Source organism: Syzygium oleosum, unplaced genomic scaffold (assembly GCF_021117445.2).
Source record: "Syzygium oleosum isolate NSW1041296 unplaced genomic scaffold, Sole_v2.1 Sole_v2.13, whole genome shotgun sequence".
NCBI classification, from domain to species: domain Eukaryota; kingdom Viridiplantae; phylum Streptophyta; class Magnoliopsida; order Myrtales; family Myrtaceae; genus Syzygium; species Syzygium oleosum.
Genome location: NW_026607497.1, coordinates 4,710,372 through 4,735,808, shown reverse-complemented (window position 1 = coordinate 4,735,808; position 25,437 = coordinate 4,710,372). Strand labels below are relative to the sequence as shown.

The following is a 25,437-nucleotide window of genomic DNA, read 5'->3' as shown; positions in this document are numbered from 1 at the left end:
AAAGAAAGAAAGGACAAATCAAAAAATTATTAAAATATTATTAATAATGTCTACGTCGCTATTGGCCGCGCCACTTAGGACAGCCTGCGTATCAGCCGAATGAACTCAATTGGTAAAACGTGAAAAGATTTATGACTCGATTGGCATAATTAAAAAATTTAAGACTGAATTGATAAAAGTGTAATAGATTCGAGACTTTTTTGGACAATTTCCCCCTTACATGAGAAATCATATACTTAATTTACTCTCCCAAACTCCTTCCACCGTCATCCCGAGAGTTCGTTCTCCCATCTCTCTCAGAAGCGCTGCTTGCGTCTCACGCGCTCGGAGCCAAAAGGTTTTCCCCCAGCACAGTGTCTGAAATTTCTCCTCATCGGACCATGCCTTGACCATACCTGCGCGACTTAATCCAACTCCCTTTTTTTACCCCCAAAAATAAAACTAAAAATAAAAAATCCAACTGCGTTTCACCAGACGAAAGGGAACGTGTCAGGTTGAACACGTAAAAGCGGTGGTGGGAAAGTCGAGAGTCATTCAATCTCCACCCCCGTTCGAATTGAAAATTCCATGAAAATGGGTCTTCGTCTTTGCCCTGTCAAATCAACCACCCCTTCCCCACGAAGAGTCACCTACGTGTAGCCTCGGGGGTCTCCAAAAAATTAGAGCTCCAGGCAACATTTCACCTACCGTGACGGGCTGTGAGACGGTGTCGTTCGCTCGATCAAGATGCGTCCCGTCTTCGGTCTCCGTATAGAAATCGTAGCAGACGAGGGCACTTGATTAGTTGACCGACACCTGCCCCGATATAACATATACGCACGAGACTTCTTCTTCCATTTCAGCGGATGTTCTCGGGGGACTCTTAGAGGGAGCATCGCTGTTATTACACCCGGGGGGAAAAATAATTAATGCTTTTCCCTTGAAACAGATTGGTAACCAGATCCTAGTAAGTTACTGTTTTTGTCACCGCATGAGTTCCTTTTTAGGACGCGTGCTTGAGCTCGTTTAAGGTTTGAACCCAAAATTTTTTTTGAGCTTTTTTTGCTAACCATATCAAGGCAAGTTGCCAAGTTACCAAAAGGCTCGCATATTATAAACTCCGCATACATACCCACCAAGAGAGAGAGAGAGAGAGAGAGAAGAGAGAGGGAGGGAGAGACGCCATCCCTGCATGAACGCCGCCATGCTCGCGTTTCTCCGGCGGCGTCGCCCCGCCCTTCCCCTCCTCCTCCTCTTCGCACTCGCGACCGTCTCTCGTTCTCAATCCTGGCCTCCGGACTACGGCGAAGCGCTCGCGAAGAGCCTCCTCTACTTCGAGTCGCCGCGCTCCGGGCGTCTGCCGCACAACCAGCGCGTCGCCTGGCGCGGCCACTCCGGCCTCACCGATGGCCTCGAGCAAGGGGTGCGTCCTGATTCAATCCGACTGTGCCATCGGATCTTCTTTTCGATCTTTTCTTCCCCTTTCTGTTATCCTTTCCATATGGGTCGTGCATTAAAATGAATATTGCTTGACGAATTCTGCGTTCTGCTGGAATGCGAAGGTGGACCTGGTCGGAGGATACTACGACGCCGGCGACAACGTCAAGTTCGGCCTCCCAATGGCGTTCACCATCACAATGCTGTCGTGGGGGGTGATCGAGTACGGCGAACAGATCGCCGGCGCCGGCGAGCTGGCGCACGCGCTCGAGGCCATCAAATGGGGCACCGATTACTTCATCAAAGCTCACACCCACCCCAACGTCCTCTGGGCTCAGGTATCATATATTTTGTCTCCCCCATTTGTTTTCATAATTTTCTTCTCTCTTCTTTTTTTTCGATAAATTGTCGCAGCTTTCCAATGAAAAGCCTGGCTCTCTCTTGCTACTCGTGGCTATCTTCTTCTTTTTCACTGAAACCGAAACAAACGAGCGAGCCATAGAGAGAGAGCTATGAAGGAGAAGAAGCCATGCGAGCTCTGCAATAGTCTAGCTACCATGTACTGTGAGTTGGACCAAGCGAACCTGTGCTGAGATTGCGATTCCAAAGTCCACGGCACGAACTTCCATGTCGCCAAGCACTTGAGGAATCTCCTCTGCCGCTCGTTCCAGAGCCCCACGCTATGGAACGCGTCGGGGCCGAGGCTCACACCGACAGTAAATGTCCACTCTGGACCTACGAAGAACAGAAAGCCCATCTTCAATTTTGCCTCTGTCCTTCCATTTACTCTTCTCTTGATTGTAATTCCTCACTTCATTATCGTCGTAATCCTCTTCTTCTTCATTTTCGTCTTCATTTTTGCTATCCATGTTGATGAGGAGGTCCAAGAGGAACCGCAGCCATCGAATTTGGTGGTAGTCCAAGGACTGGGTCGAGCTTGCTAGGATTCGGGTTTAGAGGTTGGGTTCGAAGGTTTTCGATATTGTGAGCTCGTTCATTGGTCCTAGCTCCGCGAGGGGATGATTGTTTTGGTTGCCTGTCACTTCGGCGGCAATGGCACTGTGATAGTTGTATGTGTGATTTTGTTTGCTATGGCCGAGGCATTGAGAAAGTTGATGGTTTGATGCTTGTTGTCTAGTTTGGGTCCCTGATCAATTCAAATCACGGGTTTACTTCACATGCATTAGAACAGGCTGAAAAAGTGCCAATAGAATGGGCAAGTCATATTTGGTCCTTTTACTTCCGCCCGAAAACAACATCGTCAGTCTACCTTTTTGGCTTCAAAACCATCCCTCACTTTAGAAAAGTGCCATCAATCTTATTTAGGTCCAGCGATGGAATTTGCTGACTTGGCGATAATGCCGTTAACTATTTTCTTGCATGGATTTTGGTTTCCTTTTATTTGCCGATGTGGTTTTCTTTTCTTTTTTCGAATGTTGACTATTTCTGTCTGTCTCTCTCTCTCTCTCCCCTACATATTCCTTTTCTTCTTCTTCCTTAAATCCTACTAAATAAAAAGTTCACAAAATTTAACAACCACAACAATGCAAAAACTATGATTTGTACCCCTCACAACCACCAATTGAGTGGCCATGGCCTCGAATTTCGTGGCTCGAAAAGATCTTGCAGCCATGACAGCATTGAGCTCAAAGTTCAAGTTGCCATGGCTGCCGCAAGCTTAAATCGAGCGGCTACGGTCATGAGCTTGAGTAGCCATGGCATCCAAAGCTTGAGCATGAATAGGCTGCGAGCCTAGAGTTTGAGTTGGTGGCTATGGCCGTCCGTCATAATGGACTCCCATCTCTCTCTCTCTCTCTCTCTCTCTCTCTCTCTCTCTCTCTCTCTCTCTCTCTCTCTCTCTCTCTCTCTCTCTCTCTCAATTTGTTTTTTCTCTTCTATTGCCTGGAGAGCTGCCAATTTGGTGCCATATAAATTGAGTAAGTCACGGCACGACATGGGTATAACTGTGTTTGTGTCAATAACCGGACAATTTATGTCAACAAAAATTGACCATCAAAAGAAAAATTATAACCTAAGGAATGCTCGACATTTTTAAAAAGTAGTAGAGGAATGCTTTTGAACGAAAAAATAAAAAAGTAAAACGGTAGAAGGACGATTTTCATTTTTGGGTAAACATAGAAGGGCCAATCGTGACATTACTCATTTCTTTTTTTTTTTTTTTGCCATTGCCAGCTTTTGCTGGCCTACCGCACCCTTCAGGCGTAAGAGGTAGGGATCAAGCTCCATAACTCCCCCATCCAAACGAGATGATAGCTAATTAGGTGAGGCTTAAGTCGACCGATATGAATTTATCCTAGATCCACATTTGTATGTGAAAATTATCTCACGAGAGCATCGTCGGTCTCGTTACACAAAGTAAAAAAAGTAAAGTAAGCTATATATTCTTGACAAATTCCAAGCAAATTCATGAGACAAGCGATGGTGGTGTAAAAGAAAACACATCTCGATGGAGCAAAAATCTGGATCAGAAAGGGACATGACATTGCCATTCTCATCCCCGTGCAAACATTACCAAAACCAGCCTCCTAATTCACCAAATCAGAACTCAGATAAAAGCCATCAGGACTTAGCACTCAAAACCCTAACAAATCCCACGAATTCGCGATCCTCCCGCGCCATCTCGGCGATTCGCAGCCACACAATAGCAATACCCCCCATTCTTTCCCTTTCTCTTTTTTTTTCCTTTTTATTTCTCGGCTTTTGATGGAGAATCGAGGCCTAATTCCAAAAAAAACACCAATTTTATCTTAAGCGACAATTCTGGCCCGAACCTTTTTTTGTCTAATAAAAAATCACAAACTTTCACTTAAATCTTAAATCTGACTTGAGCAATTTGAAAATTTCACATCATGGGAGCTAAATTTGGGATTCGAATAAAAGTTAGTGCTTTTTATTGAACAAAAAAAAGGTCGGACCTGAATTGTCATTCAAAATAAAGTTTGTATTTTTTTTTTTGAAATTAGCTCGGAGAACCGAGGGACGATAAGGTGTGCACAGCACGCAAGCATCGGAGGTTCGGGTCGGTCAGATCTTTTAAATTCTTTTATCTTTTTTCCAATTTTTTTTCCAGAAATTAAAGAAAAATGATTTCCAATGTGGGAAAAAGCAAGGGATACATACAGTGCATTTCGGCCATGATTTGTCGCATCGAGTGGTGGTGTGGGTTTTGCTTTTAAGGGCCAACTGTTCCTCCCCCATCGGGCCCAGCACCACCCACCCCTTCCTCATCCCCCATCATCGTCTCCCCATCCCAAGAACACTGCTTCATATCCGTTTAATAAGCATATTTTAAAAATTGATTTTTTAATTACTAATTCACTCGCGATAACCATTATAAAGAATAATCATTCCGTTAAACATTACAGCATTTTCGAATCAGTGATCGTCTTGAAAGTCTTTTGACGGTAATTTTGATTCTCTTGATTATCTTAGGTTTACGTATACAGAAATCGTTAAGTAAACATTCGACCTCAAAGGATAAGCTGAGCTGACCAAAAATCACTCCATCAGGTGGAACAAGTGCGTCAAGGCGATGAGCCCAACACGAAATTTGCAAGAGAAATTCCAACACTGCTCATATAATAACATACTACATGTAGATATAGTAAGACAAAAGATGTGAGCAAAATAAGAGACTTCCCAAATTAAAAAGAAAAGAAAAAGAAGCAAATAAGGTCCCACCTTTAAAAAAAAAAAAAAACCTAGGGCAAATTTATGCCTTAGAGCGAACTGGCTGCAAGACCCAACTTGCGGATGGACCGGGCTCAGCAAGAGGCCTATGTTCAAAGAAGGCATGAGAAGAAAGAAAATTCATGGTAATTGGTTCACGCTCAAAAAGAGCACGGCCGAAGAGGGTTTTGTAAGTTAATTGAAGCAGAATCTTACGCTACGGAGATCGATCAATTCTACTAACCTTCGACTTTTAATATAACTTCGTCTATTAACGTTACCCACCGCTCGTAAAAATGTCGTAAGTTGATTTAATAAAACATAGTAATAATCATGTTCCAACCAAAGAAATATTCTTTGAGTAGAGAAAAGCAGTAGATCCTACAGACAGATTTCAGTATTGATTCTTCGGGACATAATTCTTCGGCAGATTAATCTATTAACGACTGTGACTGTATGAGCTAACGCCAGTCTTCACTTCTAATTCTTCACGGGCAAACGTTACGCACAAAGGAAAATGGAAAAGATACTTGTAGAGGTTAATGTCACTTGCTTCATTTGTTGCTTTTGTTTTTGCTTCTCGTTTTTTAAAAGCCGTGTGCTTGACAGATCATATTATTCATCTTCTCAATTCAACCAATGTACAATTGCACCGAGAAACAAGGAGATAAGACATTGCAAACAAGCCTTCGTAAGGGAAATGCCATTTCAATCTCACATGGAGACATCTTTATTAACTGAATTTACAATGCTAGTTTATAAAGACAACTCCTCAAACAATTTCATTGTCCATAAAATTTGATGGCCTTCCACTTTGGTTTCTCCGTCCACTCGACTGCTCTTCTCTCTAGCATTCTCACACCTCGCATGAGCCATTTTGGTTTTTCCATTTCAAATGCAATGTATGCTAGCGAAATCCCAATTACTATCCCCGATGAATAACCTATCCACATTGTTTTCTGTTTGAACCAACTCTCATGCCCTTCATGGTCGAAAGTTGATGAGGACGATGGTGGAGGAGGTTGAGCATCGCCAAGGCATGCTTTTGGCAATGGAGTTCCACATAAGCTCGGATTCCCACTAAACGAGTCGCTTGAAAATGTGCTCAATTGCTTATCTTGAGGAATTTGACCGGTGAGCTGGTTGTTCGAGAGGTTTAAGTACCCAAGGGATGCCAAATCTCCCAATTTTCTAGGAATTATCCCACTAAGCTTGTTCGAAGAAAGATCTAGCCATCCAAGATTAGTCAAGTTCCCTAAAGTCGGAGGGATGGAACCTGTAAAGTGGTTATGAGAAAGGTTGAGACCTACGAGAGAGTGAAGATGTCCAATTACTCCCGGGATATCCCCTTGGAAAGAGTTGTTCGACAAGTCAATAATTGTGAGGAAGGTTACGATCTTCACTAGCTCAATCTCTTGCCCTTTTATGGTCAGGGTCACGGAATTTTCATATAACCTCGATGGAGCACTCCGTCCCCCAAGATACCGTGTCATATATAATGATTCGTCCCGCACATTTTCGCCATTCACACTGGCTCTAAGGATCATTATCAAGTTGGTTGGCAAAGAACCTCTAAAGTTGTTGTTGGAGAGGTCCAAAATGTGTAACTTGGGAAAGATGTGAGCTCCTCTAGGAATATCCAAAAGATCCCTCAAATTGTTTGACCTCAAAACGAGAACTTTTAGTTCTGGGAGTGCTCCCAACCATCTTGGAAATGTATCCTCTATCCGATTATCACTGAGATCCAAAACTTCAAGATGCCAACATTTAACAAGCGACCGAGGCAACATGCCTTCAAATCGATTTTGACTCAAGTCAAGAGTCATCAAGCTACTTCTCGAAGAAAAAGATCGAGGAATTGCGCCCTCGAGGTAATTCATTCGCAAGTTCAAAACTGATAGATTGGTGCTAAAATTTGTTAAGCACCGAGGCAAACTACCTGTTAAGTTGTTGTTGGACAAGTCAATGATCTCAAGCCTTGTGAAATTGCATATCAAAGAGGGGATCTTTCCAGCCAACTTATTACTTGCAATAGCATAATAAAATGTGATGGGAGATGGAAGTGGAATTGGCCCTCCAAACTTGTTGTTGGACAAATCTATTATATATAGTGAGGTGTTTGAGAAAACCTCTATGGACCACCGTCCAGTGAAATTGTTGTTGGACAAATCTATTATATATAATGAGGTGTTTGAGAAAAACTCTGTGGACCACTGTCCAGTGAAATTGTTGTTGGAAATAAGAAGAACTTCAAGAGCAAGGAAAGAGAGTCCAAAGGCAGTGAGGTTGATCCTACCATGAAATTTGTTCGATTGCAAATCAAGGTAATAGAGTTGCGGTGCTTCTAGCCAATGTGGGAAGAAATCACTGAACTCATTGCCACTGAGAACTAGTGTCGATAAGTTCACGCATTTGACCAGGGAACGCGGTAATGGTCCTTGTAATCTATTGCTGCTCAAGTGTAGAGACCGGAGATTGGTTATATTACCAAAACATGGTGGCATATTCCCAGAGAGATTATTGTGAGACAAATCCAAACGTTGGAGTGAACTCAACTGGCAAATCGTAGAGGGGATCTCACCGGTGAAACCATTGTTGAAGGCATAAAACACGGAAGTGGAAAGAGGAAGGATGGGGAGTGGTCCTTGGAATGAGTTGTTGTCAATGTTAATAATTGATAATCTCTTCCAGGGCAATTGTTGTATAACTCCCCCCAAAAGGTTAAAAGAAAGATCCAACCGTTCCAATGTATCATGGCTTACTCCCCAAAACCACCTCGGGATCTCCCCACTAATCCTATTTGAAGAGAGGTATAAGTATGTTAATCTTTTCAATGAATTCAGGAAATAGGGAAACTTGGTCAAGTTGCAAAAGGACAACCTCAACACTTCAAGCTTCGGGAATGTATACTTCAGTGTATCGTAGATTAGATTTAGTTCTTGAGAAACACTAAGCTCTTGGATATTTTTAAGCTTTGAAAAGACTTCAAACTCTACAACCCCGCTAAAGCTATTCCAGGCAATATCCAGAACTTGGAGTTGCTGGAGATCTGCTAATGATGATGGGACGTGTCCTGTGAATTTGCACATTGCAAGATCTAAAAATGTTAAACTCTTCAAGGTACCAATTGAATTGGGTATTTCTCCCAAAAAGCTCGTAGACCGGAGAGACAAAGACTCGAGAGGACTGGTCCAATTGGATTTGGGAAGAGTTCCAGACATGTTTTCATTGCAACTCATATCGAGAAATCTAAGGCTCGGTAATCGAAAAATAGAATCTGGAAATATCCCCCCTAAGGAACAAGAATCAGCGCTCAAATATGTCAAAGAAGATGACAAGTTCGCAAAGGACTTTGGTGAAACCATGAACATGTCTACTCCATCGAGAACAAGCTTTCTCAATGTTGTTAGATTCCGAACAAGCATTGTGAAGATCGAATTTTCCAACCTGAGAGTAGAGAACGAGTATGTGTCAAAATTAAAATTGTTAGAGAGATCAAGTGACACCAACTTAGAGAGGCGAGAGATTTCATCGGGAACGGGGCCCAAAAAAACTGAATAAGAGAGATTCAGATGAGTCAATGTTGCAAAAGCACTCAAATTAAATAAAATGTGTGAGCCAACAAAGTCATTGCTGGAAAGATTGAGGCTCCGAAGATGGCGAAGGAGATGGAGGGAGCTATTGGAATGGAGAGCGCCACGAAGCCGACTGCAACTAAGATCGAGACCGATGACGTTGCCGGTGACACCGTCACAAGTGACGCCGTCCCACGAGCAGCAGTCCACGCCCTTGTTCCATGAGTTTGTCTTCGGATAAGACACGACAGGGCCATACCAATCACAATTTTCCGATGCCATGCTATCAAGCACGAAGGAACTCTTAAAATGGAGCAAGGCATCGCGTTGGTCAGGAGGGCAAAGGGACGAAGCAAAGCGGAGGGAGGCATGCATGAAAAAGTGGAAACAGAGGAGGAGGCGGAGGAGGATCTGATGCCACCCCATATTGCAATTTAGGATGCGAGTGAGTTTATTGGTGGCGGTGGAGGGGGTGCTTCCACTTATAAAGCCCTTCTGTTGCGTGAAGTGATCAACACGGGTCTTCTCTAGAAGGTCGAAGCCAAAGTCTTCTTAAGATGACATTATTGGGACATAGAATTTCCATGGTGGGGTCACTTGGTGTGGAAAATCCTTAGCGCCACAGAAATATTTCCATGGAAAAAATCTTCAAGAAACGTCCCGCGCGGGCTGTGCATTGCCACGTGTACAGCACCCCATGGTCATGGCGCCAACAACTTGTCCACTTGACAATTGATGAATTCGACTGTCCTAAAACTTCTGTAATTGCGTTTTTTTTTTTGGTGGTATCTGTAAATGAGCTGAAAAAGAATACCACTTTGTCGATGCCTCACGACAAGTTACTTACCTGATGACATAGCTCTGTTTCACAAGTCAAATCTCATTTGCCAGTAAAAAGACTTAGGGAGATTTCTAATCGACAATTAGTAATTACTTATGACAAAGCTACTAAGTTTTTCAGGTTTTCACATGATTAGTACCTACACGACCTAATATGCTCGCTATACTAGGTGTTCGGATTTCGACCAAAAAAAGCTAGGTGTTCAGATTATTGTGAATTGTTTAGAACGTGTATACAATAAGGTCCTAGAGTGTGTTGGGACACTAAGTTGAATATTTACTTTTTGATTGTGCGAACACAAAATTCGGCATATAGTCCTTGTACGTGATGAAAAAGGTGCCGAAACAATGAATCGACTCAAAGAATAATTAAGGGTAGTTGATAAATCGGAAATTGAAGGGAGGCCTGTGAGAAAAAGTGGAAACAGAGGAGGTGGCGAAGGTGGATCTGATGCCACCCCATATTGCAATTTAGGATGCGAGTGAGTTTATTGGTGGCGGAGGGTGCTTCCACTTATAAAGCCCTTTTGTACTGTTAAGTGATGAACACGGGTCTTCTCTAGAAGGTCGAGGTCAAAGTCGCCTTCAGATGACATTATCGGGACACAGAATTTCCATGGTGCGGGTCACTTGGGTGTGGAAAATTCTTAGCACCATAGAAATATATCCATGCAAAAAATCTTCTTGAAACGTCTTGCGCGGGCTATGCATTGCCACGTGTACAGCACCTCATGGTCACGGTGCTAACAACTTGTCCACTTGACAATTGACGAAGTTGACTGTCGTAAAAATTATTTAATTGCGTTTTTTTTTTTTGTGGTGATATTTGTAAATGAGCTGAATAGAATAACGCTTTGTCGATGCCTCACGATGAAGTATATACCTGATGGCAGAGCTCCGTTTCGCTAGTCAAATCTCATTCGCCAGTAAAGACACTTACGGAGGTTTCTAATCAATAATTAGTAATTCCTTATGACAAAGCCAGTAAGCGCTTGATAGGATTACTAGAAAATCTTCATTACAATAAAATTATAACTTTGAAAACCAGTTGAAATTTTTTCACGACTTCACGTGATTAGTTACTTACATGACCTAATATGCCCGTTATACTAGGTGTTCGGATTACTATAAATTTTTTAAATGTGTATAGAATAGGGTCTGAGAGGGTGGTGGGGGCACTAATTTGAACATTTATGTTTTGATTGTGTAAACACGAAATTCGGCATTTTTTCCTCTTACGTGATGGAAAATGTGCCGAAACAATGGATCGACTCAAAGAATAATTAAGCGAATGGGGGGTATTCGTAGATCGGCAATATATGTAAATAGCGTTATCTCATTCTCGAAGTACGTCTTTTGTTTGTTTTGATTTTTTGAAATGATAAAATGGGAAGAAGATTGGACGTGAGAGCTCTCTTTCATAAAGATTTTGCAGGGAGGTTGTTTGGTGCCGATTTTGTAGTCAATCATGACTTGGGGAGTTCGCGATATTCTAATTAGGCATGACCGCAATCATTTTAAAGGTTGGAGACACAATGGTTGCTCGTGAACTATGTTCGTCTAGCTTTATCCGTGACGGGGACTCTATAATTAAGCTTTTAGACCAAGAAATCATCCTTCTACGTGATGCTGTTGACTTTAATAGGGGAAATACACTAAGTTCTTCCAAGTATTAATTTCATCGGAGCCGATATATCCATGGAAGCTAGTAAGAGTTTGACGTGGAAAGCTAGGACCTAATGATCATAGTGAAAAATCTTGTTGCTAGTGGTTTACTTGTGGTCTTCGATCAATTGATGGTTCATAACGGCAAATGACCTTTTTCATGTCAGATGCCCACTTCATTGAACACATATGGTTAATCAAATTTAGAGTCGAAAATATTTAATTAGGAAAGCCATATAAATTTAATGATCCGATTGGACAAATTAAAGGTCCAAAGGATTTGCATGGCCCTTATAGGCAAGGCACACTATTTTTATTTTTTTTATGCTATTTGACAATACATTATATAACATTATTTCAATTCCACTTTTTTCACTTTTCAAGTCGCGTGAGTTTCTAATGAATTTACTTTACACGCATCAAAACCGTCTGAAAAAGTGCCATCAGAACGTGTAAAATACCATCGGTCTTTCTAGAATGTGGGTGAGTGTATTGGTGGTGGAGGGTGCTTCCACGTATAAAGCCCAATCCATATTGTGAAGTGGTGAGCACGAGCCTTCTGTAGAAGGTCAAAGTCAAAGTCCTCTTAAAATGACATTACTGGGACACATAATTTCCATGGTAGCGTCACTTGGTTGTGGAAAATTCTTAGTGCCATAGAAATGTCCAAGAAAAATCTTCTTGAAACGTCTCGTGCGTGTTAGGTCTCACCGCGTGCACAACACCCCATTGTTACGGCACTCACAACTCTTTTTGACAATTGACAAATTTGACGGTCGTACATTCGTTTTGCCGTATTTGTAAATGAGCTAAAAAGAATAGGCTTTGTCGATGCCTCACGACGAAGTATTTACCTGATGAGAGTGTAGTCAAATATCATTTGCCAATAAAGAGACTCAGGGAGGTTTCTAATCGATAATTAGTAATTCCCTATGACAAAGCTAGTACGCTTTTTATAGGATTACTAGGAAATCTTCATTACTGTTGGAATATTCAAATATTAAACTACGTATTTGTCTAACAACTTAAACTTTTTAAATAGTTGACAGTGATTCCACAACTTAAACTACGGCAGCAGTGGTGCCGTGGTAGTTGCATGCGCGATTTCGTTTGCTATGGCTAGCACCGAGAAAGTGGATGGTTTAATGCTCATGGTCTAGTTGTGGTCATTGATCAATTCAAATCGTGTAGATCTCTAATGGATTTACTTTATATGCATTAGAACGGGTTGAAAAAGTGCCAATAGAAGGGTAACTCACCGTTGGTCCTTTTACTTTTGTCCAAAAACAAAATTGTTAGCGCACCTTTTTGGCTTCAGAACCATCCCTTACTTTAAAAAAAGTGCCATCAATTTCAATTGTACTTATTCGGGTCTGTCCGTCGATGGAATTTGCCGACTTGACGTTAACGCTTTTAACTATTTTCTAGCATGAATTTTTGTTTCCCTTTATTTGTAGATGTGGTTTTTTTTTTTTTCAAATGTTCTCTCTCTCTCTCCTACAGATTCTTCTTCTTTAAATCCAACTAAATCAAAAAATCACAAAAGTCTATAAGCACACCAATTCAGTGGCCATGGCTATGAGCTTGAAGCTCGAGTGGCCATGAGCTCGAATTTTGTGGCTTGAAAAGATCTTGTAGCCATAACCGCATCAAGCTCAAAGTTCAAGTTGTCATGGATGTGAGCTCGCGGCAGCCATGGCATCCGCGTGCTTGAACATGAATGGCCCTGGTGGCTGCGAGATTAAAGCTTGAGTTGGCGGCTATGGCTGTTGTAATGGACTTCCATCTCTCTTTCTCAATTTGATTTTTTTTTTATGTTCCTTGACGTGGCTCCATTGTGGTGTGTTCGTGCACATTGAGCGAGTCACGGCACAAAATGCGTAAATTCGTGTTCGCGTCACTAATCGGACAACCTATGTCAGCAAAAATCGACCATCAAAAAGAAAAAGTATAACCTAAGGAATTCTCGGTATTTTTAAAAAGTAGAGGAACGCTATTGAAAAAAAAAAAAAGACAATTTTATGGAGAACCGCGGGACCGGTAAGGTGTCCACACAGCACGCCACAGCGTTGGAGAGGTTCGGGTCGGTCAGATCTTTTTAATTCTCTATCTTTTTTTTCATTTTTCCAGAAATTAAAAAGTTCAATACGGGAAAAAGGAAGAGGATCCGTTGCAGTTCGGCCACGATTCGTCGCATCGAGCGGTGGGTGTTCCTCCTCCCCATCGGGGCCAGCACCACCCCCTCCCCCTTCCTCATCCTCCATCATTGTCTCCCATCACAACAAAAACTGGTTCGTATCCGTTTATTAACCATATTTAATCAATAATTTTTTTAAAATTACTAATTCACTTGCGACACACAGTATAAAGACTACTCCTTCCGTTGAACATTACGGTATTTTTCGAATCAGTGATTGCCTTGGAAGTTCTCGGGCGCGAGTACTTTTTGTAAATTATAATTTCGGTGCAAAATTTATTTAGTGAACATTCGACCTCAAAGGATAAGCTAAGCCGGTCAAAAATCCCTCCGTTAGATCGAACGCGTGCATCAAGGCTGCAAGCCTGAAACGAAATTCGCAAGAGAAATTCCAACACTGCTCATAATACTACTATATTATATAGCAAGACAAATGACGTGAGCAAAATAAGAGACTTCGCAAATTAAAAACAAGAAAAAGAAAAAATATGGTCCCACCTTTAAAAAAAATAAACCTAGAGGAAAGTAATGCCTTAGAGCGAACTGGCTAGAAGACCCAACTTGCGGATGGACCGGGTTCAGCAAGAGGCCTATGTTCAAAGAAGGCATGAGAAGAAAGAAAATTCATGGTAATTGATTTCCACTCAGAAAGAGCACGGCCGAAGATGTTTCTGTTAGTTACTTGTTTTGAAGACCAACTTGTGCTATGGAGATTGATGAATTCTGCTGACCTTCGACTGTTCATATAACTTCGTATATTGACGTGACCCACCGCTCGTACATATGTCTCGAGTTGATTTAATGAAACATAATATTAAGTACGTTCCGCCCAACGATTTGTTCTTTGAATAGAGAAAAACAGCAGATCTTATACATGGATTTGAATGTTGATTCCTCGGGACATAATTCTTCAGCAGATTAATATTTTAAATACTTTGGCTGAATTGGTCAAGGACACTCTTCACTTTTAATTATTGATGGACAAATAAAAGTTACACGCACGGGAAGGTGGAAAAGATATCTATAGAGGTTAATGGCACTTGCTTCATTTTTTTTTTTCTGTTTTTTGCTTCTTCTTTATTCAAATTCTTGTGCTTGACAGATCATATTATTCATCTTCTCAATTCGAACGATATATAATTGCACCGAGAAACAAGAATGCGAGACATTAGAAACAAAGCCTTCATAAGGGAATTGACATTTCAAGCTAGTCTGGTGACATCTTTATTAATTGGATTTACATTGCTAGTTTACAGAGACAGACTCCTCGAACAATTTCATTGTCCATGAAATTTGATGGCCTTCCGCTTTGGCTTCTCCATCCACTCGGCTACTCTCCTCTCTAGCATCCTCACACCTCGCGCAAGCCATTTGGGCCTTCCTGTTTCAAATGCAATGTATGCTATTGAAATACCAATTACAATTCCCGATGCATAACCCATCCACATTGCTTTCAGTTTGAACCAACTCTCATGCCCCTCGCGGTCGAAAGTTGATGAGGACGATGGTGGAGGAGGTTGAGCATTGCTAGGGCATGCTTTTGGCAATGGAGTTCCACATAAGCCTGGATTCTCACTGAACAAGTTGCTTGAAAATGTGCTCAATTGCTTATCTTGTGGAATTCGACTGCTAAGTTGGTTCTCCGAGAGGTTTAAGTACCCAAGGGATGCCAAATCTCCCAATTTTCTAGGAATCACCCCACTAAGCTTGTTAGAAGAAAGATCAAGCCATCCAAGATCAGTCAAGTTCTCCAAAGTCGGAGGGCTGGAACCTGTTAAGTGGTTATGAGAGAGATTCAGCCCTATGAGAGAGTGAAGATGTCCAATAACTCCCGGGATATCCCCTTGGAAAGAGTTGTGTGACAAGTCAATAATTGTGAGGAAGGTTAAGATCCTGACTAGCTCAATCTCGAACCCTTTCATCATCACAGTCACAGAGTTTTCGTATGGCATCATATTGAAATATCGTGTCATATACAATGATTTGTCTTGCCCATTTTCGCCATTCATCATGCCTTTAAGGTTCATCACCAAGTTGGCTGGCAAAGGACCGCTCAAATTGTTGTTGGAGAGTTCCAAAATGTGTAGCTTGGGAAAGAGGTGAGCTCCCCTTGGAAATTCCAAAAGATCCTTCAAATTGTTAGACCTCAAAACAAGAACTTTTAGTTCTGGGAGTGTTCCTAACCATCTTGGAAATGTATCATCTATCTTATTGTCACTGAGATCCAGAACTTCAAGATGTCTACATTTGACAGAGGACCGGGGCAATGTGCCTTCAAACCGATTTCGACTCAAGTCAAAAGTCATCAAGCTACTTCTCGAAGAAAACGATTGAGGAATTGTGCCCTCGAGGTAATTCATTCGCAAATTCAAAACAGAGAGTTTGGTGCTAAAATTTGTTAAACACCGAGGCAAGCTACCCGTTAAGCTGTTGATGGACAAGTCAATGATCTCAAGCTCGGTGGCATTGCATATCAAAGAGGGGATCTTTCCTGTTATCTTATTATTTGCAATGGAATAAAAAAATGTGATAGGAGATGGAAGTGGAATTGGCCCTCCAAACTTGTTGTTGGACAAACCTATTATAGCCAATGATGTGTTTGAGAAACCCTGTGTGGGCCATTGTCCAGTAAATTTGTTGTAGGAAATTATCAAATATTCAAGAACAGGGAAGGAGAGTCCAAATGCAGTAAGGTTGATACTACCATGAAATTTGTTCGATTGCAAGTCAAGGTAACTTAGTTGAGGTGCTTCCAACTACAATGGAAAGATATCATTGAACTCGTTGTGACTGAGATCCAGTGAATATAAGCTCACGCATCTGACTAGGGAGCGTGGTAATGGTCCTTGTAATTTATTGTTGCTCAAGTTTAGACCGGAGAGATTGGTTATATTACCAAGACATGGTGGCATATTCCCCGAGAAATTATTGTTAGACAAATGTAAATATTCGAGTGAACTCAATTGGCAATGGAAAAGGGGATCTCGCCGGTGAAACGATTATCTGAGGCATAAAAGTAAGAAGTAAAAGGTGGAGGAATGGGGAGTGGTCCATGGAATGAGTTGTTATGAAGGCTAAGATACCACAATCTCTTCCAATGAAATTGTTGTATACTTCCCTCCAAAAGGTTATGAGAAAGATCTAAGACACCCAATGTATCTTGACTTATTCCTCAAAACCACTTTGGGATCTCCCCAATAATCCTATTGAAAGAGAGGTCTAAGCGTGTTAATCTTGTCAAGGAATTCAAGAAATAGGGAAACTTGGTCAAGTTGCAAAAAGGCAACCCCAACACTTCAAGCTTTGGGAATGTACAATTCAGTGTATCAATATTTAGCTCTTGAGAAATTGCAAGCTTTCGAAGATTTTTAAGCTTTGCAAAAATATCAAACTCTACAACCCCGCTAAAGCTATTCTCATCAATATATAGAACTTGGAGTTGCTTAAGATTTGTCAATGATGATGGGATGTGTCCTGTGAATTTGCACGTTTGAAGATCTAAAACTGTTAAACTCTTCAGGTTACCAATTGAATCGGGTATTTCTCCTGAAAAGCTCGTAGACCAAAGAGACAAAGACTTGAGAGGACAAGTCCAATTAGATTTGGGAAGAATCCCGGACATGTTGTCATTGACACTTATATCGAGAGTAGTAAGGTTTGGCAATCGAAAAACAGTATCTGGAAATATCCCCTTTAGGGAACAAGAATAAAAGCTTAAATATGTCAAAGAGGAAGACAAATTCGCAAAGGACTTTGGTGAAACCATGGACATGTCAACTACATCAAGAGCAAGCTTTCTCAATGCTGTTAGATTCTGAACAAGCATTGTGAAGATCAAATTTTCCAACCTGAGATAACGGAGCATGTATCTGTCGAAAAATTTATTGTGAGAGAGATCAAGTGACACCAACTTAGAAAGGCGAGAGATTTCATTGGGAATGGAACCCGAAAAGGCTGAACTAGAGAGATTCAGATGAGTTAATGTTGCAAAAGCACTCAGATTAGATAAAATGTGTGAGCCAACAAAGTTATTACCAGAAAGGTTGAGGCTCCGAAGATGGCGAAGGAGAATGAGGGAGCTATTGGAATGGAGAGTACCACGAAGCCAACTGCAAGCAAGATCGAGACTGATGATGTTGCCGGTGACACCATCACAAGTGACACCATCACATGAGCAGCAATTCACGCCCTTGTTCCATGTGTTTGTCTTTGGATAAGACTTGACATGGTTTATCACTCGATAAGACGGGGCAGGGTAATACCAACTACAAGAGTACGACGCCATGCTATCAAGCACGAAGGAATTCTTAAAATGGAGCAAGGCATCACGTTGGTCAGGAGGGCAAAGGGGTGAAGCAAAGCCGAGGGAAGAATGTAAGAAAAAGTGAAAACAGAGGAGAAGAATCAGATGGCACTCCATTATGCAAATTAGCATGCGAGTGAGTTTATTGGTGGTAGAGGAGAGTGCTTCCACTTATATAGCCCTTCTATAGTGTGGAGAGATCGACACGAGCCTTCTCTTAAAGGTCAAAGTCAAGGTCTACCAAAAAAAAAAGTCAAGGTCTTCTTAAAATGAAATTATCGGGGTCACAGAACTTCCTAGGGAAAGAGTCTTGGCGGGTTCAATTGGGTGTGGAAAATTCTTAGTGCCATAGAATTTTCCATGGAAAAGTCTTCCGGGAAATGAATCTTTCCGTTACTTGACGACGATTAATTTGTAAAAAAAGTGCTTGTCAAGTATTTTACTTGCGAGAAAACGGAAAGAAAAGACACGGTGTGACGGAAGTCGTAGTCTTTATGTTACAACATTACTGGGCTCACTCTTGCTACTTGTGGCCATCTTCTTCTTCTTCACTGAAACCGAAACGAGCAAGCGAGCCGAAGAGAGAGACATAAAGGAGAGGAAGCCATGCGAACTCTGCAAAAGTCTCGCGACCATGTACTGTGTGTTGGACCAAGCAAACCCGTGCTGAGATTGCGATTCCAGAGTTCATGGCACGAACTTTCTTGTCGTCAAGCACTTGAGGAATCTCCTCTGCCGCTCGTGCCAGAGCCCCATGCTTGGAACGCGTCGGGACCGAGGCTCACACTGACAGTACATGTCCACTCTGGACCTGCGAAGAACAGAAAGCCCATCTTCAATTTTGCCTCTGTCCTTCCATTTACTCTACTCTTGATTGTAATTCCTCACTTCGTTATCGTTGTAATCCTCTTCTTCTTCATTTTTGTCTTCATTTTTGCTATCCATGTTGAGGAGGAGGTCCAAGAGGAACCGCTGACATCGAATTTGGTGGTAGTCCAAGAACTGGGTCGAGCTTGCTGGGGTTCAGGTGTAGAGGGTTGGGTTCGAAGGTTTTCGATATTGTGAGCTCATTCGTTGGTAGCTCCTCGAAGGGGCTGATTGTTTTGGTTGTCTATCACTCCGGCGGCAGTGGCACTGTGATAGTTGCATGTGCGATTTTGTTTACCATGGCCGAGGCATTGAGAAAGTTGATGGTTTGATGCTTGTTTTCTAGTTTCGGTCTCTGATCAATTCAAATCACGGGTTTACTTCACATGCATTAGAACAGGCCGAAAAAGTGCCAATAGAATGGATAAGTCACTGTTGGTCATCATTTCTACCTTTTTTGCTTCAAAACCATCCCTCACTTTAGAAAAGTGCCATCGATCTTGTTTGGGTCCAGCGGTGGAATTTACTGACTTGGCGCTAACGCCAGTAACTATTTTCTTGCATGGATTTTTGGTTTCCTTTTATTTGCCGATGTGTTTTCTTTTCTTCTTTTGAATGTTGACTCTCTCTCTCTCTCTCTCGCTCTCTCTCTCCTACATATTCTTTTTCTTCTTCTTCCTTAAATCCTACTAAATCAAAAATTCACAAAATTTAACAACCACCACAATGCAAAAACTATGATTTGTACCCTTCACAATCACCAATTGAGTGGCCGTGGCCGTGAGCTCGAAGCTCGAGAGGCCATGACCTCGAATTTTGTGACTTGAAAAGACCTTGCAGCCATGACCGCATCGAGCTCAAGGTTCAAGTTGCCATGGCTACCGCAAGCATAAATCGAGCGGCCACGATCACGAGCTTGAGTAGCCATGGCATCCGAAGCTTGAGCATGAATGGGCCGCGAGCTTAGAGTTTGAGTTGGCAGCTATGGCTGTCATAATGAAACTCCCATCTCTCTCTCTCTCTCTCTCTCTCTCTCTCTCTCTCTCTCTCTCTCTCTCTCTCTCTCTCTCTCTCTCTCTCTCTCAATTTGTTTTTTCTCTTCTATTGCTTGGAGAGCTGCCAATTTGGTGCCACATAAATTGAGTAAGTCACAGCACGACATGCGTATAACTGTGTTCGTGTCAATAACCGGACAATTTATGTCAACAAAAATTGACCATCGAAAGAAAAAGTATAACCTAAGGAATGCTCGACATTTTTAAAAAGTAGTAGACGAATGCTTTTGAACGAAAAAAAAAAAGAAGAAAAATTGTAGAAGGACAATTTTCATTTTAGGGTAAACATAGAAGGGTCGATGGTGACATTACTCATTTCTTTATTATTTTTTTTGCCATTGCTAGCTTTTGCTGGCCTACTGCACCCTTCAAGCGTTAGAGGTAGGGATCGAACTCCGTGACTCCTCCATCCAAATGAGATGATAGCTAAGTAGGTGAGGCTTAAGTTGACCAATATGAATTTATCCTAGATCCACATTTGTATGTGAAAATTATCTCACGAGGGCATCATCGGTCTCGTTACACAAAGTAAAAAAAGTAAAGTAAGCTATATATTCTTGACATATTCCAAGCAAATTCATGAGACAAGCGATGGTGGTGTAAAAGAAAAAACATCTCGATGGAGCAAAAATCTGGATCAGAAAGGGACATGACGTTGCCATTCTCATCCCCGTGCAAGCATTATCAAAACCAGACTCCTAATTCACCAAATCAGAACTCAAATAAAAGCCATCAGGACTTAGCACTCAAAACCTTAATAAATCCCACGAATTCGCGATCCTCCCGCGCCATCTCGGGGAATCGCAGCCACACAATAGCAATACCCCCCATTCTTTCCCTTTCTCTCTGTTTTTTTTTCTTTTTATTTCTCGGCTTTTGATGGAGAACCGAGGCCTAATTCCAAAAAAAAAAACCAATTTTATCTTAAGCGACAATTCTGGCCCAAACTTTTTTTTTTGTCTCATAAAAAATCATAAATTTTCACTTAAATCTTAAATCTGACTCGAGCAATTTGAAAATTTCACATCACGGGGGCCAAATTTGGGATTCGAATAAAAGTTAGTGCTTTTTATTGGACAAAAAAAAGGTCGGACCTGAATTGTCACTTAAAATAAAGTTTGTGTTTTTTTTTTTGAAATTAGCTTGGAGAACCGAGAGACGATAAGGTGTGCACAGCACACAAGCATCGGAGGTTCGGGTCGGTCAGATCTTTTTAATTCTTTTATCTTTTTTTCAAATTTTTTTCCAGAAATTAAAGAAAAATGATTTCCAATGTGGGAAAAAGGAAGGGATACGTACAGTGCATTTCGGCCATGATTTGTCGCATCGAGTGGTGGCGTGGGTTTTGCTTTTAAGGGCCAACTGTTCCTCCCCCATCGGGCCCAGCAACACCCACCCCTTCCCCATCCCCCATCATCGTCTCCCCATCCCAACAAAACTGGCTCATATCCGTTTGATAAGCATATTTTAAAAAATGATTTTTTAATTACTAATTCACTCGCGATAACCGTTATAAAGAATAGTCCTTCCGTTAAACATTACAGCATTTTCGAATCAGTGATCGTCCTGAAAGTTTTTGGACGGTAGTTTTGGTTCTCTTGATTATCTTAGGTTTACGTATGCGGAAATTGTTAAGTAAACATTCGACCTCAAAGGATAAGCTGCGCTGACCAAAAATCACACCATCAGGTGAAACAAGTGCGTCAAGGCGATGAGCCCAACACGAAATTTGCAAGAGAAATTCCAACACTGCTCATATAATAACATACTATATGTAGATATAGTAAGACAAAAGATGTGAGCAAAATAAGAGACTTCCCAAATTAAAAAGAAAAGAAAAGAAGCAAATAAGGTCCCACCTTTAAAAAAAAAAAAAAAACCTAGGGCAAATTTATGCCTTAGAGCGAACTGGCTGCAAGAGCCAACTTGCGGATGGACCGGGCTCAGCAAGAGGCCTATGTTCAAAGAAGGCATGAGAAGAAAGAAAATTCATGGTAATTGGTTCACACTCAGAAAGAGCACGGCCGAAGATGGTTTTGTAAGTTAATTGTAGCAGAATCTTACGCTACGGAGATCGATCAATTCTGCTAACCTTCGACTTTTAATATAACTTTGTCTATTAACGTGACCCACCGCTCGTAAAAATGTCGTAGGTTGATTTAATGAAACATAGTAATAATCACGTTCCAACCAAAGAAATATTCTTTGAATAGAGAAAAGCAGTAGATCCTCCAGACAGATTTCAGTGTTGATTCTTTGAGACATAATTATTCGGCAGATTAATCTATTAACGACTGTGACTGCATGAGTTAACGCCAATCTTCGCTTCGAATTCTTCACGGGCAAACGTTACGCACAAAGGAAAATGGAAAAGATATTTGTAGAGGTTAATGGTACTTGCTTCATTTGTTGCTTTTGTTTTTGCTTCTCGTTTTTTAAAAGCCGTGTGGTTGACAGATCATATTATTCATCTTCTCAATTCAACCAATATACAATTGCACCGAGAAACATGGAGAGAAGACATTGCAAACAAGCCTTCGTAAGGGAAATGCCATTTCAATCTCACATGGAGACATCTTTATTAACTGAATTTACAATGCTAGTTTACAAAGACAACTCCTCAAACAATTTCATTGTCCATAAAATTTGATGGCCTTCCACTTTGGTTTCTCCGTCCACTCGACTGCTCTTCTCTCCAGCATTCTCACACCTCGCGTAAGCCATTTTGGTCTTTCCGTTTCAAATGCAATGTATGCTAGCGAAATCCCAATTACGAGCCCCGATGAATAACCTATCCACATTGTTTTATGTTTGAACCAACTCTCACGCCCTTCGCAGTCGAAAGTTGATGAGGACGATGGTGGAGGAGGTTGAGCATCGCCAAGGCATGCTTTTTGCAATGGAGTTCCACATAAGCTCGGATTCCCACTAAACGAGTCACTTGAAAATGTGCTCAATTGCTTATCTTGAGGAATTCGACCGGTGAGCTGGTTGTTCGAGAGGTTTAAGTACCCAAGGGATGCCAAATCTCCCAATTTTCTAGGAATTGCCCCACTAAGCTTGTTCGAAGAAAGATCTAGCCATCCAAGATTAGTCAAGTTCCCTAAAGTCGGAGGGATGGAACCTGTAAAGTGGTTATGAGAAAGGTTGAGACCTACAAGAGAGTGAAGATGTCCAATTACTCCGGGAATATCCCCTTGGAAAGAGTTGTTCGATAAGTCAATAATTGTGAGGAAGGTTACGATCTTCACTAGCTCAATCTCTTGCCCTTTCATGGTCAAGGTCACGGAATTTTCATATAACCTCGATAGGGTACTCGTATTCCATTCCCCAAGAAACCGTGTCATATATAATGATTCGTCCTGCGCATTTTCGCCATTCACAATGGCTCTAAGGATCATTATCAAGTTGGCTGGCAAAGGACCGCTAAAGTTGTTGTTGGAGAGGTCCAAAATGTGTAACTTGGGAAAGATGTGAGCTCCTCTAGGAATATCCAAAAGATCCCTCAGATTGTTGGACCTCAAAACGAGAACTTTTAGTTCTGGGAGTGTTCCCAACCATCTTGGAAATGTATCCTCTATCCGATTATCACTGAGATCCAAAACTTCAAGTTGCCAACATTTAACAAGCGACCGAGGTATTGTGCCTTCAAATCGATTTCGACTCAAGTCAAGAGTCGTCAAGCTACTTATCGAAGAAAAAGATCGAGGAATTGCGCCCTCGAGGTAATTCATTCGCAAGTTCAAAACTGATAGATCGGTGCTAAAATTTGTTAAGCATCGAGGCAAGCTACCTGTTAAGTTGTTGTTGGACAAGTCAATGATCTCAAGCCTTGCGAAATTGCATATCAAAGATGGGATCTTTCCAGCTAACTTACTACTTGCAATAGCATAATAAAATGTGACGGGAGATGGAAGTGGAATTGGCCCTCCAAACTTGTTGTTGGACAAATCCATTATATATAATGAGGTGTTTGAGAAAACCTCTGTGGACCACCGTCCAGTGAAATTATTGTTGGACAAATCTATTACAGATAATGAGGTGTTTGAGAAAAACTCTGTGGGCCACCGTCCAGTGAAATTGTTGTTGGAAATAAGTAGAATTGCAAGAGTGGGGAAAGAGAGTTTAAAGGCAGTAAGGTTGATCCTACCATGAAATTTGTTCGATTGCAAATCAAGGTAATTGAGTTGTGGTGCATCCAGCCAATGTGGGAAGAAATCACTGAACTCATTGCCACCGAGAGCTAGTGTCGATAAGTTCACACATTTGACGAGGGAACGCGGTAACGGTCCTTGTAATTTATTGCTGCTCAAGTGTAGATACTGGAGATTGGTTATATTACCAAAACATGACGGCATATTCCCAGAGAGACTATTGTTAGACAAATCCAAACTTATGAGTGAACTCAACTGGTAAATCATAGAGGGGATCTCACCGGTGAAGCTATTCCCACCAATACATAGGACTTGGAGTTGCTTGAGATCTACCAATGATGATGGGACATGTCCTGTGAATTTGCACTCTGTAAGGTCTAAAATTGTTATACTCTTCAAGGTACCAATTGAATCGGGTATTTCTCCCGAAAAGCTCGTAATCCAGAGAGACAAAGACTCGAGAGGACAGGTCCAATTGGATTTGGGAAGAATCCCAGACACTTTATAATTGTTACTTAAATCGAGATAAGTGAGGCTCGGTAATCGAAAAACAGTATCCGGAAATATCCCCCCTAAGGAACAACCACTAGTGCTCAAATAAGTCAAAGAAGAAGATAAGTTCGCAAAGGGCTTTGGTGAAACCATGGACATGTTTACTTCATCAAGAACAAGCTTTCTCAACGTCATTAGATTCCGAACAAGCACAGTGAGGATCGAGTTTTCCAACCTGAGTGTAGAGAATGAGAACGAGTAGAAGTCGAAATTATAATTGTGAGAGAGATCAAGTGACACCAACTTGGAAAGGTGAGAGATTTCACTGGGAACGGTGCCTGAAAAAGCTGAACTAGAGAGATTAAGATGAGTCAATGATGCAAAAGTACTCAAATTAGGCGAAATGTGTGAGCCAACAAAGTTATTGCCGAAAAGGTTGAGGCTCCGAAGATGGCGAAGGAGAAGGAGGGAGCTATTGGAATGGAGAGCGCCATGAAGCCGACTGCAAGTAAGATTGAGACCGATGACGTTGCCAGTGACACCGTCACAAGTGATGCCGTCCCACGAGCAGCAGTCCACGCCCTTATTCCATGAGTTTGTCTTCGGATAAGACACGACATGGCCATCCCGATCACAAGAGTTCGATTCCACGCTATCAAGCATGAAGGAATTCTTAAAATGGAGCAAGGCATCGCGTTGGTCAGGAGGGCAAAGGGGCGAAGCAAAGCGGAGGGAGGCATGCATGAAAAAGTGGAAACAGAGGAGGAGGCGGAGGAGGATCTGATGCCACCCCATATTGCAATTTAGGATGCGAGTGAGTTTGTTGGTGGCGGTGGAGGGGGTGCTTCCACTTATAAAGCCCTTCTGTAGCGTCAAGTGATCAACACGGGTCTTCTCTAGAAGGTCGAAGCCAAGGTCTTCTTAAGATGACATTATTGAGACATAGAATTTCCATGGTGGGGTCACTTGGGTGTGGAAAATCCTTAGCACCACAGAAATATTTCCACGGAAAAAATCTTCTTGAAACGTCCCGCGCGGGCTGTGCATTGCCACGTGTACATCACCGCATGGTCACGGAGCTAACAACTTGTCCATTTGACGATTGACGAATTGGACTGTCCTAAAAATTCTTTAATTGCGCTTTTTTTTTTTTATAGTGGTAACTGTAAATGAGCATGACAAG

The 25,437-nt window shown here is 41.7% G+C and overlaps 4 protein-coding genes across 4 annotated transcripts; 1 reads left to right on the top strand and 3 right to left on the bottom strand.

Annotated features, from left to right (window-relative positions):
• The first annotated feature begins 719 nt into the window (after positions 1-719).
• LOC130139727 (endoglucanase 5-like) lies at positions 720-2,593 on the top strand. Its single transcript, XM_056317336.1, has 2 exons — positions 720-1,402; positions 1,542-2,593. The coding sequence occupies exons 1-2, from the start codon at positions 1,172-1,174 to the stop codon at positions 1,818-1,820; spliced, it is 510 nt and encodes a 169-aa protein (XP_056173311.1). The 5' UTR covers positions 720-1,171; the 3' UTR covers positions 1,821-2,593.
• Positions 2,594-5,794: 3,201 nt separating this feature from the next.
• On the bottom strand, positions 5,795-9,170 carry LOC115664096 (receptor-like protein 9DC3). Its single transcript, XM_056317331.1, has 2 exons — positions 7,294-9,170; positions 5,795-7,221 (listed from the first exon to the last, which is right to left on the bottom strand). Exons 1-2 carry the CDS (start codon positions 9,105-9,107, stop codon positions 5,889-5,891), a joined length of 3,147 nt encoding a protein of 1,048 aa, XP_056173306.1. The 5' UTR covers positions 9,108-9,170; the 3' UTR covers positions 5,795-5,888.
• A 5,395-nt stretch (positions 9,171-14,565) lies between these two features.
• LOC115664097 (receptor-like protein 9DC3) lies at positions 14,566-16,005 on the bottom strand. Its single transcript, XM_030586045.2, has one exon. It carries the CDS (start codon positions 15,741-15,743, stop codon positions 14,661-14,663), a length of 1,083 nt encoding a protein of 360 aa, XP_030441905.1. The 5' UTR covers positions 15,744-16,005; the 3' UTR covers positions 14,566-14,660.
• Positions 16,006-22,065: 6,060 nt separating this feature from the next.
• LOC115668240 (receptor-like protein 9DC3) lies at positions 22,066-25,107 on the bottom strand. Its single transcript, XM_056317334.1, has 2 exons — positions 23,650-25,107; positions 22,066-23,577 (listed from the first exon to the last, which is right to left on the bottom strand). Exons 1-2 carry the CDS (start codon positions 25,047-25,049, stop codon positions 22,239-22,241), a joined length of 2,739 nt encoding a protein of 912 aa, XP_056173309.1. The 5' UTR covers positions 25,050-25,107; the 3' UTR covers positions 22,066-22,238.
• Positions 25,108-25,437: the final 330 nt, after the last annotated feature.